Source organism: Mesoplodon bidens (assembly GCF_964165515.1).
Source record: "Mesoplodon bidens genome assembly, chromosome: 9".
Taxonomy (NCBI): domain Eukaryota; kingdom Metazoa; phylum Chordata; class Mammalia; order Artiodactyla; family Ziphiidae; genus Mesoplodon; species Mesoplodon bidens.
Window position 1 is genome coordinate 89,881,250 of NC_138166.1, and position 22,588 is coordinate 89,903,837.

The window sequence follows — 22,588 nt, forward strand, 5'->3', positions numbered from 1 at the left end:
TCACTGAAGTACTCCAAATAGCAAAGGATAGAAAATATATGCTTCTCTGAGTCTGAAAGTAGAATCCTAAACAAATTAAAAATTCATTCAAATATATCTGCACAAATATGCATGTATCATATATACATATGTATGTTTTGTTTGTTTTAATATAAAAGCCACAGCTCAAAACCCATAGTTACTGCTATGGGTTTTGCCCAAGGATGCTTCAGGAATTGGGCCATGTGTACTCTATGGCTTAGAGTAACTCCTTGGAAGACCATAAGCTGACTATTGAAGAGCACAGTACAATTTAATTCAGTCTCATCTATTTCTGATGCCATGAATATAGTATGCTAATTTGTGTACCTTTCCTCTTGAGATCTACAGACCACCAGGCAATCAGTGAACAGACTTTCAAAAAGCTTACTAATTCTTTGTGTGTGCCTAAAATTTTCTAGGTAAAGAGTCCATGCCACTTTTCATCAGATTCTCAAAGGGGGCCATGACCCCTGAGAGGTTAGGAGCCCCTTCCTCTAACGTTCACTGCCTAGTTTTCTACTTTATGAAGAGAAGTAGTATTAAACGGTGGAAAGAACACCAGACAGAAGCCCTCGGCTCTAAGTTACCTCTGCTACTGCCCACAATGGGGAAGGAAGAAGCTTGGAAGACCTTAGTTTCCTCACTGAAAAATCTGTGGCTGGAGGAGATGACCTCTAAAGTTTTTTACAGTTAGCTTACTTTTACGGTTAAATGCATCTGGGACCAATTGTTCCCCCCTGCCCCCTCTTATATTCTAGACCAGAGAAATAGGTGTTTCTGTACTTCTGGCCATGAAAACAAAGTAGTTCAAGAGACTGGATGCTGAAAATGGCTGCTACAGTAGGTACATTTAACTTTCCACAAAAGTTGGATCAAGCAAGAAGATTTAATACAACAACATGAACAATGTAAAAAATATATACATATATTTCAAAGTTAAAAAATTTTTTCTTTCAAATCTATTATTACTTTGAGTTGTTTTACTAACAAAAGTAGGCATGGATCTAAAAAAGATGAAATACGGTATTTGAAAAAGAGACACTATTTACAATTAATTTAATTCAACAAATACTTACTGAGCCTACCGTAAGTTAGGCACTTTGCTACTTGCTTGGGATAAAATAGAAAGGCCCAGCTCTGACTCAAAGAATTTGCTGCCTTCTTGGGAAGCTAGCATGCGAATAAATGAATGCCATTTAGTTGAGTACTACAAAATACAGAAGAGCCTTAATGAACAGAATGTTCAATAACTTAGTGTGTGGGCAATTCATCTTTTACTGCCATTTCGTTTTTCATGTATTTATATCTTGTGTTGTTAATTAGATTTTAAACGTCCTTAGGGGTCAGAAACTACATCTTACACTTTTTCATTTCTACCATAATTCCAAATATGGTTATTTTTAAACCTCAATAAAAATTTGTTTTGATTGCTGATTATAATAGCATAGTATAAAATGCTAAATTAATAAATAACAGTATTCAACAGGGTGTCTACTGATTTGGAGAGTGTGGAGGTATGCATATGCGAGAATGGTGCCTGGAGAAATTAATTGAAATATTATGGTGTATGGGATTCTCATAGGCCAACTGGAAATCCAAGAGGTGCTCATTTGGAAAGCATCTACTATACAGTGCTGTTTTGAGGTTTCAATGAAATAACATAATGTACCTGTACAGTAAGCACTCAATAAATGTCAACCAATATTATTATTATTAGAGGCCTCAATAGTTCTCATTTGAATAGTTTTCCACTCAATTTTTCCACCTTCGACAATTCAACAAATGTACATCAAGTAAATTAAAGTTCCTAAAGAGTAACACTGATCACACCTCTTCCTCATGCAAAAAAATTTCAACTGCTCCCTTTTGTTAAATAGAAAATCCTCACCATGATACTCATCTTCAATTCAACACCAACTTACTACTCTGGCTTTTTTATTCTGAAACACTGCGCTCCCAACACACCAGTGCTTTCCCACATCTGGAAAACTTCATGATGTCGCTTTTCTTTGGCATGGTCACCCCACTTCCACTCATGTCTTGGTGTACTGAAATTCCACTTACCCTTCAAGATCGACTTTCTCTCTAAAACTTTCACCTGATACTCTCCCTGCCCCCTGCCCACTATACTCTTGATATATAATTCCCTCCTTTTAATCCTCATAGTTCTTATTTATATGTCTCTTACTACATTTACATTTATTTAATTAGGTATTTCAATGATATAACTCCATTAAAGAAAGGACAATGCCTTATTTATATATATTGTCTACAGTGTCTGTGGGTGACTTGTGCATAAAAGTCCAATTTAAAGAATTAGTGTAATCATTTATACCATCTTTGTCATACTATGTAACCTGCTGTATACCAAAATATATAGGTATACAAAACAAATATGAAGAGGTATTTAAAGAACATTGTTAAGAGTGTCTGAAAGCCACATAATCTCATTGCTGGAAAGGATCCTGTCATCTAATTCAAGCACCCATACTGCATTTGAATCCCTGCCTGTGTATGCCCAACACATAACTGAATCTCTCTAATGAAAGGCAATTCAAGACCTTACAAATCAGTCTATTCCTTATTTAAATGCTGGAAAATTCACTGTTTACAGGTTCTGATCCTATCCTCTGGGGACACATGGAACAAGGAGTTCCTATTTTCATGTTAGATTATTAATTGTTTAGCAGTCAGATGACATAGTAACTAAAATGAAATCTTTTCCATATGACTTGCTGTTATCCTGAACTTGGATTACTGACTTTTTGAGTATACATGGAGGGCCATTACATTAACTGCTACTAAATTGTATCTTAAAATGGTCATCTTGGGCTTCCCTGGTGGCGCAGTGGTTGAGAGTCTGCCTGCCGATGCAGGGGACACGGGTTCGTGCCCCGGCCCGGGAAGATCCCACGTGCCGCGGAGCGGCTGGGCCCGTAAGCCGTGGCTGCTGAGCCTGCGCGTCCGGAGCCTGTGCTCCGCAACGGGAGAGGCCACAACAGTGAGAGGCCCGCGTACCGCAAAAAAAAAAAAAAAAAGGTCATCTTATTTTTCCAGGCTGCCAAATTCTTTCTAGAGTCTTATTAAAAGGAATTTGTTAGTCCTCATCTGCCCTTCCCTCCAGCTGCATCTCACCTATCTTCACTATGGTCACCCAAAGACATGAAAATTAAATAAGAAAAGACTAGGGAATGAGCCCCACCAGTGTCAGGAAACTTCCTTCAGTTTGCTACATAAAAAGGTAGTGTATTTGGGTACTACTGTTCAAACAGTCTTAAATCTAGTTCATCACACTCTCATCTAACTATCCTTTCCCATATGCCCCCAAGCATACCATTAAAACATCCAAATTTCAATGAAATGCTTGAGAGTTCCTTTATCTAACAGTCTAGGAACTGCAAAAATGGAAATTAGTATGGCAGGACTTAGGTCTAGGTGATCTCTTTGTAAGTGTTACAAACAACCCTACTGCTAACATACACACACACTTAAAAAGTAACATGATCAATAAATAAAATTTGAAAAATAAGAGATGTTTCTTCTAGTGAATCCTGCAATCCAAAATATGACCATTATTACTACCTTGCTGTACTTCTGTTCAATTTTTTTCTATGAAAGTAGTTGCTTGAAAAAGTTATAATCACACTATTTATTATTTAATATATGAAATATCTTGCTATCATTCTTGAAAGCCACATAATATTCTGTCAAATAGATGTGCCAGTTTACTTAAATATTCTCCTAATTCTGGACATGTAGGTTAATACCAAATACCCTATAATATTAAAGTTCTTATTTTACAGAACATAACAATATCATATTTCATCAATTCCAAAGCACACATTTTCCTGTATTTTTAACATGTCTGAAATCAGGTCACAAAATAGAAAATAAAGTCTTACTACTTTGCCTTGGTGAGTGGGGAAAGGGGTTACGGGTTGATTATAAGCTTTGTAAAAACACTGACAGTCATTGCCTATGCCTGGCTTTGCAATGGAAACTAGTAAATGACTGGATCAAGATGCTAAAATGTGAAGTACAGAATTAAATTATGCTGAATGTGGAGAACATAAAATGGTGAAATTCATGGAAAGTAGGACCTGTTGATATTATTCTTAGGAAATTTGGGTGAGTGTGCCATCAACTAACTTTAGTTCAAAAATTAAATAGAATTTTCATACTTTAAATGTAATTTTATATGATTTTTATATAATGAAATATTAAATAAGTTAAACCCAATAGGAACACATTAAGCCCTAATGCTAATACTAAATGTTTGGAAGTTCTGACATCATCTGAATTTTATGTTCACAGACTTAAAAGGAAAGCAAACTGAACTCTAGTATAAGTAATATATTCTCAGGGAAACATTCCCTGATATGCCTGTCCTAACTTCTGTGAAAACAGACAGAAAAAGACTACCCTAAAAAGCTCAGGAAACCAAGCGTATTGGTCAACTACTTGCATATTCATTCTTAGCTGCAGGGTCTGCTCCTGTCTGAGGGAAAAAAAGTGACCCACTATTTCTCCACCCACAAAGGATCATCTTAAGCAGAGAGAGAGTCAGAGAGACACAGGCACATTCCTGCCTTAAGACAGAATTTTTTACATAGTGTATTAGAAGCAGGCAATACAGAGTATAAAAGATCTCACATCAGGCCAACAAAGGCACCCCAAACTAGAATTCTTCTAGCACATACGCAGGTGATAAGCATGGTCAGAAGCAATCCTCACATCCTATCTGTTCACAACCCTGAATCTGGATAGCTTTCCCTCTTTAATAGGTAACTGGGACTTCCCTGGCAGTCCAGTGGTTAATACTCTGCACTTCCACTGCGGTGGGGGGAAGGGTTCAATCCCTGGTCGAGGAACTACGATTCCACACGCTGCATGGCGTGGCCAAAAAAAAAAGTAAGTATCAGAAGAAAAACAATATGGGGATGTAAGAAAACTAATCATATAGCAAAAGAAAAGGAATATCATACTGAAAACTCAAGAAACAATTTTAGAAAGCACTTACAGAGTTACCAAAATGGAATCCAAAAGACATGGTTTCTATGAAAAAGGTATTTTAAGAAGAAAACAGGCAAACATACAAAGTGAACAACTGAGATGCCAGCTGATAGGAAAAGGAAGCTGGCTGAGAAAGTAAAATATAGTAAGGAAACTGAAATTGCAATTGCAAAATTAAAATCTGCACCAAAGTCAGTAGAGTTGGGCAGCACTACTCAAATTAAGAAAATTTAATTAAATAAAGAATTGAGAACAAGCTTAAGAAAATTTCCCATAATACGGAGCTGATAAACAAAGAAAAAGAAATTTTAAAAAGAAAATGATTGGTATAACTAAAGTTCAAACCTATAAATAATATAGAACCAGAACAAAGGGAACCGAACTAGTTATAAAAGTAAATTTTTTTTGAGCTCAAGAAAGACCTGAGCCTACAGATCATAAAAGCTCATTAGATTACAGACAAAATTGAATAGATCCCCTCCATTAATATAGCTTTACAATTTCTGTTTTATAAGAATAAAATAAAAATAAAAAGTAAAAAATACATTAACAGGAAAGGAAATTAAATAAGCCTGATCTCTTATTTTTGACCTCCCTACAACACTGAATTCTAAAGAGGAGGGAGAAACTATCTACAATAATGATATCTGGAGGAGGCTTGGGTATCAGGTATAATCCCGAGGAGAGTTACTGACACTTATACTAATGGGAAATGTGTGAGGTGTTGGACGTAGGCAGAAGGTTGAGAATTTCTGATTTGCAGTTTGGAAAGAATAAATTATGCAAATCAATATTCATGTGTAAAGGCAGTCTTGGGTATCAGCAAATCAGCAGGTATGTCACCCGTGCTCCCTTGAGAGAGGGAGGCAAACGTGAGGCAAACCTTAGACTTCTAGTGCAGTAATTCTCCAACATTTTAGTCTCAGGATCCCAGGGTTTTCTTTTTTTTTAAAATATGTGTTATATCTATAAGTATTGATCCAATTTGAAATTAGAAAGCCTTTTAAGTGTTTATCAATTCGTTTAGAAATAACAAAAGACATTACATGTTAACAAATGAAATTTTAATAAAAAATAACTATACTCCCCCCACCCCAAAATTGAGGGGGATGGCACTGTATTATATTGGGTTGGCCAAAAAGTTCGTTTGGTTAGCGAACACATTGTTCAATAAAGTTCTTTGAGAAAATGAAAAATATGTTTTTTATTTTTACTTAAAACTGAATGAATTTTTTGACCGACCCAATTTTTTTTGTAAATTTTTAAAATGTTTGCTTCAATAGAAGACAACTGAATTCTCATATCTGCTTCCACATTCAATTTGTTTTGACATACTGTTTTGGCTGAAATATATGAAGAAAATTTGGCTTCCCACAGATACGTAGTTGAACAGGTCAAAAAAATTTTTAAGTCTGGGGCTTCCCTGGTGGTGCAGTGGTTGGGAGTCCACCTGCTGATGCAGGGGACACGGGTTCGTGCCCCGGTCCGGGAAGATCCCACGTGCCGCGGAGCGGCTGGGCCCGTAAGCCATGGCCGCTGGGCCTGCGTGTCCGGAGCCTGTGCTCCGCGACGGGAGAGGCCACAACAGTGAGAGGCCCGCGTATGGCAAAAAAAAAAAATAAAAAATTTTTTAAGTCTTTTAGGTCAGTTATGGATATTCTTTGACACTGTATTAAAAACTCAACAAGTGGCAGTTTGTTAAAGGTTATTTACAATGTGGAATCTGAAATTGTATCAACAAACTTCATACTCTGTTACATTAAAATGTAACATATTCTGTATTTATTTATTTAATGTATTTATTCATACTCATAAATACATTAAATGTATTTAATGTAACATACTCTGTTACATTAAAATCCATCCATCTACTTACACTTTGAATAGCTCTTTTATCCATGCAGCATGATTCTGTAATCTCATGCCTTGGTAATTTAGAATATATTGGTTTACTGAGCTATGCAGATCTTCCAAATGTTGACAAATTTCTTTATACAATATCAAAACATCACATTCAATGATATCATTTCAGATCTCACTGGAAAAGCCTTTAAATACTGGGAAGCTGTCAAACTCAAAATGGCAGATATAAATGTTCCAAATTTGAATTTTCTCTTAAAGCTTGAATTTTGTCTTTGGCAATAAAAATTATCAGCTGTTTTCCTTGAACTGACAGTCTCACTAAATTCATTTTCAGGACAATATCTGCCAAATACCCAAGTCTGAATAACTGAATTTATAATTTGTCAGTTGATTTTTTTTAACGGTGTTTCATAAAAAAAGCAGCTAGTGCAAGCAAGCTGCAACCCCAACGAATGTAGAAGTACTTTATGAACACTTTCCATTTCTTCACACAGAATACTAAAGAAATGTACTCCACAATCAAGATTTAGTAGAAGTGAATTATTATTAATCTTCATCAAGGGGATATTTTTTAACTACACATGTGTGTAGGTAAAGTTCACAAAGACTAGCAGTTACACAGTTTGGTGCCACTGCTTTGATTCACACAGCAGTTTTACTCGCTTTTGCTTTTGCACCATCAGTAAAATTATGATCACAATCAAAAGAGAAAATAAAGTCTTAATAGTATTATGAAAAGAGTTTTGACCTCATGGATCTCTTGAAAAGGTCTCTGGGGCCCCTGGAGATCTACAGTACTTTGAGAACTGCTGCTCCAGTGAAACAAAAGAGAGGAATTCAAAATTAGAACACAAGAATGGGGAGTTCTGGCATAAAAGAATTAATAATGAAAAGTAAAATTAAATGAGCCTTTACTTAAGCATATATGATTAAAAAATAAGTCTTGAGAGAGTAGATATACAATTTAACAAGTATAAACAATCACACATATAGAGTAGAAAGTAGGTGAGGAAATAAAAAGCCTACTAGATTGTCAGACACAAGGTCTTATTAAGTGACACACTGACAACTAAATGCTGTACATGGGAGGCTTTTAAATAAATGATGGCATAACCTCCATGAAATACTATGTGGAATTATTCAAAATGAAAATGAAGAGTGGCTTATACTCCTTGAATGCTTATCATGTGCCAGGCACTGTTACAAGTACTTTTCAGGTATTAATTCACTTAATTATCACAAAAGCCTTAGGAAGCTAGTACTACTGTTCTTGTACAAGGAAACTAAGGCACAGAGAAGGTAACTCATACAAGTTCTGTATTGTTGAAATGCGAGATGACCATGCTATTGAGTCAGTAAAGCAGGTACAATCCTGTTTATTTCAAAACTTAGAAAAATATGCTTACACATAATCATAAAATTTCAGAGAATACATACAACAAATTTATCAGTAGTTACCTTTAGAGAAGAGGGTTATGAGGATATTCATACTTTCTTATTTTAGTAGTATTACATTTTTTAAAAATGAACATGCATTACTTTTTTAATAGATTAAAGCAAGATAGATATTATTGTTTTGAAAAACTAAAATCAAAGGCTACCGCTTAGCAAAATCTAGACCTAAACATTTTTTTTTTCCGATAAATTTAAGTTCTAGTAACTTTTTGGAAGAAAAAGAAGAAAATAAATTCCGACAGCTAAAAAATGCAAAATGAAAGCAAGTTTAAACACAGTGAATTCAAAGTCTAAAAAGCAGAAAGTTTAAATTGATCAGTTATATCAATAAATGTGAATAGGTTTATCTATCAAAGATAAAGAATGAACCTTGAATTTTGTTAAAATGACAACAAAAAGAAAAGCAAACAAAAATCCAACTAGAAGCTGTTATTGAGCAACACACCTAAGAAACAAAGTAATATGAGAAAATGTGAAAAATATAAAAGAATGGGCAAAAATATATCAGGCACATATATCTAAAAAACTAAGAAGAGGGGCTTCCCTGGTGGCGCAGTGGTTGAGAGTCAGCCGGCCAGTGCAGGGGACACGGGTTTGTGCCCCGGTCCGGGAATATCCCACATGCCGCAGAGCGGCTGGGCCTGTGAGCCATGGCCGCTGAGCCTGTGCTCCGCAACGGGAGAGGCCACAACAGTGAGGCCCGCATACCGCAAAAAACAACAACAACAACAAAAACCCTAAGAAGAGTAATATTAATATATGACAAAGTAGAATTAAAGGCAAAGAAAATTAAAGGGGAAAAAGATGTTCATTTTACATTTTTTAAAATGTAGACGTTAGTCATGAATTTTATCTGAAGAATATCAAGAAAACGACTGACAAAAATAGTGTTGTACACAACTCAACATTAAAAAAAAACAAAACAAAGAAAAACCCCAACCCAATTAAAAAAGGGGCAGAAGAACCGAACAGACATTTTTCCGAAGAGGAAATGCAGACGGCCAACAGGCACATGAAAAGGTGCTAAACATCACTAATCATTAGGGAGATGCAAATCAAAACCACTATGAGAGCACCTCACACCTGTCAGAATGGCTATCATCAAAAAGAATGTAAATAACAAATGCTGGTGAGGATGTGGAAAAAAGGGAACCCTCGTACACTGTTGGTGGGAATGTAAACTGGTGTAGCCACCATGCAAAACAGTATGGAGGTTTCTCAATAAAAACAGAACTACCATATGACCCAGCAATTCCATTCCCGGGTATATATCCAAAAAAACCCAAGTACACTAATTTGAAAAGACACATGTACCCCAATGTTCATAGCAGCACTATTTACAATAGCCAAGACATGTAAACAACCTAAATGTCCATTGACAGATGAATGGATAAAGAAGATGTGGTGTGTATGTATGTGTATACACACACACACACACACACACACACACACACACAATAGAATACTACACAGCCATAAAAAAGACTGAAATTTTGCCATCTGCAGCAACATGGATATACTTGGAGGGCATTATGCTAAGTAAAATAAGTCAGACAGAAAAAGACAAATACTCTATGATATCACATATATGTGGAATCTAAAAAATACAACAAACTAGTGAATATAACTAAAGAGAAGCACACTTACAGACATAGAGAACAAACTAATGGTTACCAGTGGGAAGACGGAAGGGGGGAGGGGCAATACAGGGGTAGGGAATTAAGAGGTACAAACTATTATGTATAAAATAAGCTATAAGGATAACTGTACAACATGCGGAATATAGCCAATATTTTATAATAACTATAAATAGAGTATAACCTTTAAAACTGTGACTCGCTATATTGTACATCTGTAACTTATATAACATTGTACAGCAACTATACTTCAAAAAAAAAAGTCTATCAATCTCCTATAACCATTGCTGAGGAAAGAGAGAGAAAGAATCAACAAAATGAAGTATACATTAAAAAAACAGCATTAGAGTGAGGGACTATCATAATAATCTCAGTCTTTGGCGGGTAAGAATATAGCCAGGCTTGATTAATAATTAATGAGATTGAATTAATATATATCAAACTCTCGACTCTATGGAAACTACAATTCTATTTCCACTGAATATTAACAAAACTCATTTATAATAGACCGAAGAAAACCTCAATACATTCCCAAGTTTAGGAGCTTATAGAATCCATTCTCTAATCCCAATGCAATAAAACTAAAAATTAGTACCAAAAGCTTTAGCACAAACACAAAACAGAACAAAAAAAAACCAAGGGAACAAACAACAAAAGTAACACACAAAACAACACACAAGCACACACACACAACCAAACCAATACTTAATGTCCTAAATTACTGATGGAGTAAACAGGAACGCAATACTAGAATTACAGACTATTTTGAAAATAAGGTAAAAATGTTAATTATATTAAAGAATATTACTTATAGACAGAACCAAAACTGTGAAAAACCAAGTGAGCTTTTGTGAGATGGTTAGTTAAATTAAAAGTATGGATTTTTAAAGTCTGCCACAATTCTTTTACTTCACATTAGATTTTGAAAACATTTATAATTCTGCTTAAGTCTCGAAACAACAACAAAAATTTTAAGTACACTAATCGTGATAACTTTTCATATTAGCTGAAAGGTAATGACAATCTTTACAAATTTAAAAGTCCATAAAAAAGTCTGTAATAGAAACACCATTCAATCCATCTTGCTTCCTAAGAAAATTAACCTCAGAACATCTGATTTCAAAGATCTATCCTTCTAGTTTTGTAAAAATCAATGTTAATAACAGTTCATTAGAGTTCCTAATGCTTGAGAAACCCCCAATATTTATATATATTTATAAATATATATATACGCATACATATATAATATATATCCATCAATATTTCCTTTAGAATAATTGTTCCCAAACCTGACTCTGTTCAAAATATATATATCCTTATAAAAATGAACATTCAGACAGAAGAAAAGAATTAAGAACAATATACAGCAATTTCAGCACTAACTGCAGAAAATCTCCAAGCTAATTAAAAAAAAAAAGTCTTAAGATTTTGAATCAAAGTCTAGGAGCCAAAGTACTTGCTCAATTCACTTTTCATTTTAAACAAAACTGGCAAACTAATACCTGGCTTTGGTGGTCTTGTGTAGCAATGTGACTGTTTCCTCTTGAATAACAAATTAGGGGGAAAAAATGAGCAACGTTCTGTGCCAAAGGTAAAGAAGTCTTACAAGGACTTAAATTATTATTTAATTATGAAGCTTGAAATGCTGAACCGCTTTTTTACATGATTAAGTCAAAGCGGCCTGGCTTCTTTATTTGATCTCCTCGTCCTTTGTCTTACTTACACCTTAGAAGTAGTTAAAAGTATCAAGAAACACAGAACCCCCCTAATGCACTGGGTGGCAAGAGTTAAATCCTATAAGGATGTTACTCCCCCCGCCCCTCCCCATTCAGACACCCTATCTGCCACTTTGCTAACGTCAAGAAGGAGGTGAATTGGTTCACTTGGACTCTGCTAATGCCCTCTTTCCTATTCAGACTTTGGATGCTCTTCTTCTTCTGTCATTTAGACTCTAAATTTTACCAATGACTTTCACCTTGACCTGATACTCCTTAATCTGATCTTGATTTTGCCTTCTGGACAGAGAATAGCTTCAAGCTCTTTCTACATAAACTCCTCTTACCCTGGTATACACAGCTCTAGATCTTTCATAAGACCTTGAACCTTTAAAGAGTTTTTCATTCGCTAGTCATTTATTTAGTCATTCCTTCATTCATTCAACAAATATTTATGAGCTCCCACTATGAGCTATACATTATTCTAAGTGGTAGAAATACAGAAGTGAACAAAAAAGGCAAAGTTCATCAGGTCAAGTAATGGCCTGTAACCTGGTCAGCAAGAGCTGGACTATGGTCACTGTTCTAAGGTTCTAAGTTTCTCTTTTGACAATAGTTTGTGCTAAGTCAAACAAAACTTCAAACTCCATTCCTCCTCTCCCTCCTTAATTAAAAAAAATAATAATACTTATGTTCCTGTAATGGAACAAGAGTGCTCTCTGGAATATAATAGATCCAGAAATAAATTCTGGCTCTGCCATTTACTAGCTTGGTTACCCTGGGCAAGTTACTTGAATTTCTTCAAGTCTCATTTACCTCATCTGCAAAAACAGTCTTTTATGGTCTTTTTTAAAACAAAATTTTCTGACAAACAAAAAAATGTAGACCAAGCACTCAGTAAACAACCTCACATTAAACAGTGGCCACTGGGATATTGTGATTATTGTTATTTCATAGCACAGTGCAAAAATTAGGACTCTAGTCATAGAAAACAAACTTATGGTTACCAAAGGGGAAGGGGGGTTAGGGATAAATTAGGAGTATGGGATTAACATATTCACACTACCATATATAAAATAAACAACAAGGATTTACTGTATAGCACAAGGAACTATATTCAATATCTTATAATAACCTATAATGGAAAAGAATTGAAAAAAATTATATATATATATATATATATATATATATATATATATATATATATATATATATATAAACCGAATCACTTTGCTGTACACCTGAAACTAAAACAACATTGTAAATCAACTATACTTCAATAAAAAAGAAAAAAAAATTAGGTCTCTGGTTTGCTTTATCCGTGTTCTAGGGATATTACTAGTCTAATCACTTATATGGTCCAGAGAGTAAACTTTCTTCTGGTAGGCTGCTGTTACTACTTCATTGCAAGTGCAGCTACTAGAAGTTTAAGGCAAACAAAGGGTAATAGGTTAGGTACACCAGTAAAGAAATTTCAAGGGGCTTTATGATAGGAAGTGTTCTATCTCTGACACCCACAATCCAAATACAGAGTAAATCTGGAAGAGTCTAGTTTACTTAGTATTTCTCTATTTTTAGATGTCTAACTCTTCCTTTCACTACATTTCCCCTAGTTTTTCTCAATCTTTGCCTTCCCCACTCTCCTACATGGCTTTAATATGGAATAAAAACATTTTTAATAGTTTCAGATTTCCTATCCTTAATAGCAACATTTTTAAAATGCATCTCAGAAGTATAGTTTGGTGGAGATAGTTACTATAGATCCAGTACTTCTTATAGGCCTCTACTACACAGGATGAGGTTCATTTGAATAATAAACATTCAGATGGGATAGTGTTCTTTAAAATATTTCTAAATGAAATGGTTATCTGGCTCCTGCAGAGAACTACTATTTTAGGCTTTTCCTACTTTTTTAGGCTTTCCTTCAGGTGAAAAGAAACGAATAATTATCTTCCTTTGGTCTCTAAGATATGTAGACGTTGCTGCAACTGAGCTCTAAGGCGTAAGTACATACTCTACTGCCACAAGAAACCAGTGTCCTCAAAAGCTACTTAGCAAAGAGTAGATTAAATTAGCATATGTGTAACCATTTTGTAGTGCAGCACATAAATTAATACCGGACACCTGACTGATTGTAGAATGTAGCAAAACTATTAAATTTAACAAATTCTATACAATTGAGTCAATGTCCCCAGTAATTCAGTTACAGCTAAGTATTACCTGTCCCCACTTAGAATTCAAAGACTGTAAGACTCGGGTGTTTAGTATTTTTATGATGACAGATCCTTTTGGGAACTGGATGAATGCTATGGACCTTCCTTTCTTACGACCCTCCCTCTGTCCTCCTCCCTCCCCTGCCACTCAAGGTTAAAAGTCCTTACCTTAGGATGTTACTTTGCCAAGAAAAATCATATATTACTGCATTGGTGACATTACTGGGTAAAACCAGTACCAGAGTTATAAATACCAGTACCAGAGTTGCAGATATTATATGAAACTTTATGATACAGAATATAGATAGATGGCACAACAGAAAGGTAGAAAGTCCGAGTATAAAATAAAATCAGCTTGCTCTTAGTCTACATAGTTTCTACAAAGTTAACAGTAAAGTTCTGTCACACCAAATGCATCGAACTCTCAATGTTATAAATATGAACTCATTTCAAAGTAATGAATAATGATACCCATAACAAATAATCATTTAATGAGCATCTCTTTAATAAATGTAATATATGAAGATAGAGCTTCATAAAGCACTTTAAATGCTTTAAACAATAGGTTCTTATTACTAGTTAAAAATCCATACTAGGCTGATCCTGACCAAAGTGATCACTTTCTAATATCCAACAGATCAGTCACCTCAGGTATGTTCCCAACTGAGGGTTATTTTCACTGACAAAATTACTATGAGTGGTAGTAATTTTGACACACTTCAATGGTTGTGATGGCTGAGAATCTGGCCAAAAAGAAAAAAAATGTTTGCAGTAAAAAACAAACAAAACACATATACCTTGTTTAAGGATGAGAACTACAAAATAAAACGAAGTCCTGTGTTTTTAACATCATTTTACAAATAATTATGTATCTCTGTCTCTGGGACTCTTAACCTAGGACTATTCAAGGTTCTGAAAGTATGTATTCAAATTATAGGTTCATTTTCATTAATTTACTTATTAGCAGCATCATACAGAACAGAAGGCAAAGATATAAAATGTGCACCAGAAAACATATTAAGTGCAAATGTGTAAGTCGTTATAAGTATTTTTAATCCATAAAAGTGTTAAGCATCTATCTTTCTAACAAAAAAAGTTTTAAAATGGAAGCCTGCAATAATTAAAGTCCCAACTCTTATGGTATGTTACCATATATACCATCTATACATCTATCTGGAACTTTCAAGTTTTTTTATTCTTTCAAAATGACTACTTCAGGCATTTAAATTAGTTTTATATAGTTGATTTACTTATTAAAAGCACACTTTTCTTCTTTGAAAGGTTTAAAAGCAATTAGACATTTTCTAATTGAAAACAGTGAAGTATTAAAATTTTTACTGGTGGTATAAAATTACAATTTTAACAAAATATATATTTCTATACGAAGAAAGACTACCAAAATTAAGAAAATCCATCCAAAACATTATAGCAGTATCTCAATGTGGAAAAAGATCAATATGATCAAAAAGTAGCTTCATTTTCAACAAACTAATTCATGGCTCCATAATTGGAATAAATTCCTAAAAATATTATGTAGCCTGGGAAATCCCTTGTACTCTGTTCCAATGGTTTATATTCTTAAAGGCTGTATCTGTAAATAATCCCATGATAAGGAGAGAGAGGGAGAAAGGGAGGAAAGGACGGGGCAAGAGAGAAGAAAGGGAAGAGAAAGAAAAATTCAGTCCCTAAAATTTTAGGCATGATCTCTGTAGAAATCTGCTGAGTGGGAAGGGGCTTATATATATCTTTTATTCCTGACAGAACTGCTTATTTCACTGTTTTCCAGTACCATCATAGAAAATAATCTAAAGGTAAGATGATTTTTTTTAACCCCTTGGAAATTAATGTTATTATTTTGCCCAGAAGCTTACAGACTAAAAAAAAAAAAATTTCATAGTTAATCATTTTAGCCAGCATGTATCTTGCTCTTCATTTGGATTTATTAATTTTGAATAGAAGTGTAGGGACCGTCTATTTCCAATCTGGGGTCTTTTTTCTGAAAACTTGTATTTCTATTTATCAATTCAAACTTGTATGTTCTTCCCTATCTTCTGCTGGTTTGATCTCAATGTTTTATCTACTAATACTTAATCTTGATTTTTTTTCCATCTAGTATTTCACATGTAGTTCTGAAACATTTCATTGCAAATGATGTGGAAAGAATACTCTTCTAGAACGAATCAGATCAAATCCAATCCTTCCACTCATTAGTTGTAGGATTGCAGGCAAGTTACTTAATTTCCATTTCCCTAACTATAAAATGGAGATAAGGCCTACCTGGGTAGATGTAAGGATTAAATTTCATACATATCTGTATGTATATTTATTTACTACGTGGGACCATACCTGGCATAGAGTACTCAAAGGGAAGGCATTCTGTTCTCGTTATCTTCCATTTTGAATGTGATGTTCTATAGCGTTCATTCTCCTCTATATTGCAACCAAATATGACTTCTTGGCTCTTACAGCAGTCTATTCTTTTTATACAGTTGGATGTTTTCTTTTTTTTTTTGAAGTAAAAAGAAATCATTTTAATATACATATTTTCACTCAGTTAATTCAACATGATTTCTACTAGGCATGCATACCCATTTAGTTTGATTTGCTTCATAGTTATTTATTTTTCAAAATGCAGCAACCCTCCCAATGAGACAGTTGAGTTGAACTCTTTATTCTTAAAAAGTACAATGTACCTTGTCCTCAAAGAGTTTTATCAACTTTAACATTTTCAGAGAGCCCTATGAGGCTGCTCAATATGGTGGTTTTTCGCTGAAACTTCTTATTTGGAAGATGGCAAAACAGACTAGGATCTTCCCAAGTCTACTGGTTGCTTGTACTCATATCACAGCTCAGGTGGGTAAGAGGTAGCTATTGAATAATAAGCAGATCACCTCCAAATGCAGCTGGGTGAGAAAGCTTCATTTTTAGAAAGGAAACCAAATCATGAAAACCTTCGTAATGGTGTGATTTGTTTCAGGGTTCTTTTGATACTGAAGAAGGGAATTAATCCTGGTGCACACTACTCTTCTTTACAGCCTTCTAGAGTTTTCTTCTCCAGACATCGTTCTTTAGCCAGGTGATTTATTGTATTTGCTGCAGAACTGAAAGCATGAAGACTGTCTACTTTCATTATCAGAGGTGGTGATAGCCTTTTCATTTCCTGCCAAATGGATCCGACCACACTTTTAACCCTGGTGGCTGCACGTCTTCTTGGACAATACCAGCTCGATTTATGGCTTGTTCCTTCTGGTATTCCTCCAGCCGCATTAGGGGCCAGAAGTAGATGGGGTAGAAGGCGGTGCCGATCAGGGAGATGAAGCCGCCGAAAATGAGCGCGGTGTGCAGGTTCGAGGTCATGGCTCCAGCTGGTGGCCACCCTGACCCGCCGAGCAGCCCTCACTCTTGGAAACCCGGATCCCGCCGGCGGTATCGGGGCCCCGCTCGGAAGAGCCAGTTATATGTTTTCTTAACACGTTGGTATAGTTGTTGCTTTCTAAGTTCTTTTCATATGTCACGTATTAAATAGGGAAATAATTTATTGAGAACCCATACAACTATCTATCTTATTTGTTGTTTGTCCTGTACACCCTTTTATCTGAACCTACCAAAGAAAACTCATCCTCAGAAGAGTTATTGAATACACTGGCCAGCACTGTAGGTCTCAAATGATATTTGATGAACGAACTGTGAATGAACCAGTGAGAACTGTGCTAACTAGCCTTCGCTTTCACTCCTAGAGTTGGAAATCAAGCCAGGTCACGCAACTGGCACTAGGGCTGGAAAGAGAAGAATTCTGGCACGTTTTTGGTGATGGATGACCTTTGATAGCTGAGAAGATTTTGTAAAATTCCCTTTCACAGTTTAAAGATCTAGTTTCTCTGTCCATGTTTATAAGTAATGATTCCTAATTTTCAGAATAATTTTAGGCCTCTTGCCTAAAGGTTCAAATTTACTGTAGAAACACTATACTTTTTCTTTTAAAGAATTTCATTCAGCCTGTCTTCTCTCTTCCCCCTATCTGTACATGGCTTTCCGTGCCTTGCTTTTCCTTACAGTTCAGTACCTTTAAACCATAAAGATCATATTTTTGGAAAGGCTGATCCCCAAAATAAGTTTTATATTTGATCATATATTTTAATTATTTTAGATTTCAAAAACTCAAGGGGAAAGAAATGAAACTTAGTTTATCGGACAACCTGGTTTTTGTAACTTCAATGTTATGCAGGAGTGAGCAAACTATGACCAGTGGGGCCAAACCTCATCTGCTGCCTATTTTTGAAAATAAAGTTTTACTGGAACACAGACATGCTCATTTGTTTACATAACATCTATGGCTGCTTTTTAACAACAGCAGAGATGAACAGTTGTGATAGAGACTGTATGGCTTACAGAGTCCAAGCCGTAAGAGAGCCTTGATGTCCCTAAGCCTCCTCTTAGGAAAGGGTCTAAATAAAAACAACACAAATAGCAAATATTTACTACACAGTTACAGTATCTTAGGCACTGCTTTGTTAAATTTTACTCTTTTAAATCTCTTTTAAAAATTGGGTAAAATTTTTGCATATAATTTATGGCTAAAACATGTGCATTGGGTACTACTGTAATCCCTATTTTCAGATGAGAAAGCTGAGGTTTTTTTTTTTTAATTTATTTATTTTTGGCTGCACTGGGTCTTCATTGCTGTGCGCGGGCTTTCTCTAGTTGCGGCGAGCGGGGGCTCCTCTTCGTTGCAGGGCATGGGCTTCTCATTGTGGTGGCTTCTCCTGTTGTGGAGCACAGGCTCTAGGCACGCGGGCTTCAGCAGTTGTGGCACACAGGCTCAGTAGCTGTGGCTCACGGGCTCTAGAGCGCAGGCTCAGCAGTTGTGGCTCGCAGGCTCTAGAGTGCAGGCTCAGTAGTTGTGCACACGGGCTTAGTTGCTCTGCAGCATATGGGATCTTCCCAGACCAGGGATCAAACCTATGTCCCCTGCATTGGCAGGTGGATTCCTAACTACTGCATCACCAGGGAAGTCCTCTTTTTTTTTTTTTTTAACAATTTAAGTTATATTGGGATTAAATGATAATTTAAGGCAATTATTAATATATAGTAAATAAAATGGAAACATTTACATTTAAGACATTTATAGATTTTAGTATTTTCCTCAGTGAGTAACAGTATTTTCACGTCTTTATTCAAAGCACTTTTCATATATGTAATCTTATTTTTTTTTAATTGAAGTATAAATGACCTACAACATTATGTTAATTCCAGGTGCACATCACAGTGATTTGATATTTCTATACATTTCAAAATGATCACCATAATAGTTACCATGTGTCACCATACAAAGTTATTACAATATTATTAACTATATTTCCCACACTGTACATTTCATTCCTGTGACTCATTTATTTTGTAACTGGAAGTTTATAACTCTTAATGTCCTATTTCACTCACCCCTCCCATTCTCCTCCCCTCTGGCAACCACCTGTTCATTCTCTGTATGTATGCATCCATTTCTGTTTTGTTATGTTTGTTCACTTATTTTGGTTTTTAGATTCCACATATACATGAAAATCATACAGTATTTGTCTTTCTCTGACTTATTTCATTTATCATAATACCCTTGATGGCCATCCATGTAGCAAATGACAAGATTTCATTTTTTATGGATGAGTAATATTCCACTGTATATACATATACCACATCTTTATCCATTCATCTACTGATGGACATTTAGGTTGCTTCCATATCTTGGCTACTGTAAATACTGCTGCAATGAAATAAAGAATTTAAAAATTCTTAACTGAAATTCTAAAATGATGGCCACAAGAGGTTACAAGTGGAAGTTTGTGTTATATTTATACAACTGCTATCGCTATTACTGTATTTTACAACTATTACAGTAGTGTGGAAAAAGCGAACAGAGTAAGTTTGAAAACTGAGCTATTTTTAAGTGAGGAAATGCAGGAATATCATTTACATTAAGAACATCTGTTTTAAAGAGGTATGTGGTAAAACAACTTTGAAAACAACAAAGCAAGGAAGGGTTAATTCCTAGAGATATGGCTTCAACTCAAATTTAACTAAACTATATAGGTGGATAAGAGACAATGTGATAAAGATTGGGAATACAAAGATACCTTCTAAAAAATTCATAGCTCAACAGGGGACAGGCAGGTAAAAATTAATATGGGGGTTCTTAACTGCAAGCAACAGAAACCAATTCATACTGATCAACAGAAATGTAATGCATTAAACAGGTATTAAAAGTAGTTCTCAGAATTGCTGGGACACTTGAAGAACCACACTCAGTAAATGGGCAGGAACTGAGCGAGAAGGCTTAAAGGCAAGAAATAAAAATCAAAGTCTGTGACATGAGCCACCTGAGTACAGAAGAGATGTCATGATGGGCACATCACTACTTCTCCTTTTGGAAACTGGGTGCTTTATTGCTGCCACTACATCTTTTACTGTGCCCACACAGGCTCCAGATAAAAGCATCCAATTAGCCATGTTTGGGTTATGGGCCAATTTCCTAAAGTTTGGGAACGAGCAATTTATTTGTCCTTTTTTGCTTTTGTGTAGTGGGAGCCAGGGCTTGCACTTCACCAAGATTCATACTATATAGCAGGGAACTCCTCAAACACAGGAAGGGGCTTCAAAGGCTGGGAAGCCCCACCCCCAAGAAAACAACCCCCCCTCTACAAACACTGTATCTTAAATCAAGGTTTGCAGAAATATTTTGAGGGGGAGTCTCTGTGTGCTCAAATACCTATTCAAATACTTAAATAATAACAAGTGATATACTCCTATACATTCACCTTTGTTTTTTTAACCAGTCATTAAGACAAAACTCTTTTTGAACATTCAAAACTTAAAGACATATTTCACAGAGCAAGATTTGAGTTTCTTAAGCCACTCAGTTTTTCAAACTCAAGTCCAGGGACTTGTCAGTCAAGTCAGGAGCCCATAGCTCTCAAGTTTAAGAAACTCTACACTAAAACGTAATATAATAAGAAAGCTCTATATTAGATACCATGTTGGCATAAACGAGGGATTAACTACAGTCAGGGAATGCTATGCAGAACAAAAACTTTAAAATAACCAGAAATTTACCAAGCAAATGGGGTGGGGCAAAAAAAGAATACTCCAATAGAGGTAACAGCTAGTATAAAGCACTTCATTAGAAAACACTGTAGTGTAGTGAAAAAGGCACCTGTTCAGGTCAGGAAAAGTGAATTAAACTCCTAATCCTAATTAGCAGTATAGTATAATCTGGGTCAAGCCCTTTAACATCTAATTTTTCCTCATCTACAAAATAAGGGAGATGGACTAGATGATCTTTAAGTAGTTTTGTTTCTAAACAAATTTCTGGTTATTATTATTAATCACAATGGTTAACATTTATTGGCACTCACCATATGGCAGGGAAAATAGTATACAGTTTACATATATTACATATATTAGGTAGGTATCATTATCCCCATTTTTCCCAATTGAGGAAACTCAAGTTCTGAGAAGTTAGCTAACTCATTCAAAGTGATCCAGTTAGTAAGAGAGCCACAGCTGGAGGATTTAATTGCAAAGCCAATACATTCAATCATAGTTAAACCAATCACAAAATTCCAAATTCCCTAAGGACAGGGAATTTGCTACTATGGCTTTTATTATGCTATGGGTAATATGTTTATTATCTACCTTTTTCTGATATCTAAATATTTCAGAGAGCCAAGAATTTAGACCCAAGTATCAAAATATTCATTACTTTATATGGTCAAATAGAAATCTTTCCAAAATATATCATACACATCTCTGTTTAAATAAGAGAAAAGTAGATCAAATTTTAACTTTTCTTAAAGCTCAAGGTTACATTTATACATATTATTGTATGGGTCTGTGGAACTTTAAGGTAATTTCAATTTTCTTGGGTCAGCTTATGTTTTTGTTTCTTCTCTCACTGCTTTCATTAATCACAGGTCCTCTATACCCTTATAATGGTTTCTGGACTAAAAAAATAAATCAAGTTGCAAAAAAATTACTTTCAGCCGTACTTCTCATTACAAGATGGCTTTTGACGTAGTACCATAAAGTAATTCTTAATTATCAATTCAGCTGTGATTTGATGACCTAAGCACAACTTTACTGTTTCAAATACTGTGACACAGAATATTGCCATACTGTACCATATACTCCTATCTTAAGATACTTCATAAAGAATTAAAATCTAAAGCATCATGTCTTCACATGCTGCCAGCGAGCCAGAAAAAAAAACAAAAAAGTTTAATGTTTATGAAGTCATATGGGTTAACTGTGAGGTAGGTTCCAAAAATGCTCCTTGTTTCCCTGAAATGATAGAAAAAAGGAAAAATCCTTATAGGAACCCTCCTGCAAAAATTCTAAAGAGAATATAAGAGAGAAAGTGGCACTATCCCATACTAAAACATATTATGAAATTACCGTTAAAACAGTTTATTAGTATGGATAGAAAAAGAGCAAGAAATCCAAACACATATTGGAATTTTCTTTATGATAAATAGTTCAGATTAGTAGGTAAAGAGGAATTACAATAAATGTAGAAACTGTTTAAAAAATACACAAACTATATTCTTATTTCATGCCTTACTTCAAAATAAGTAACAGAACGATCAAATGTCTAAAATGCAAAAAAATGAAAAACAGAAGTTCT

The 22,588-nt window shown here is 35.0% G+C and overlaps 2 protein-coding genes across 2 annotated transcripts in view; both read right to left on the minus strand.

Moving 5' to 3' along the window:
* The window catches only part of MTPN (myotrophin), a 59,972-nt gene that overhangs the window by 29,502 nt on the left and 7,882 nt on the right, over positions 1–22,588 (minus strand). The window lies entirely within an intron of this gene.
* LOC308622746 (small integral membrane protein 20-like) lies at positions 16,441–17,348 on the minus strand. The gene has a single exon (XM_081244385.1). It carries the CDS (start codon positions 17,272–17,274, stop codon positions 17,071–17,073), a length of 204 nt encoding a protein of 67 aa, XP_081100511.1. The 5' UTR covers positions 17,275–17,348; the 3' UTR covers positions 16,441–17,070.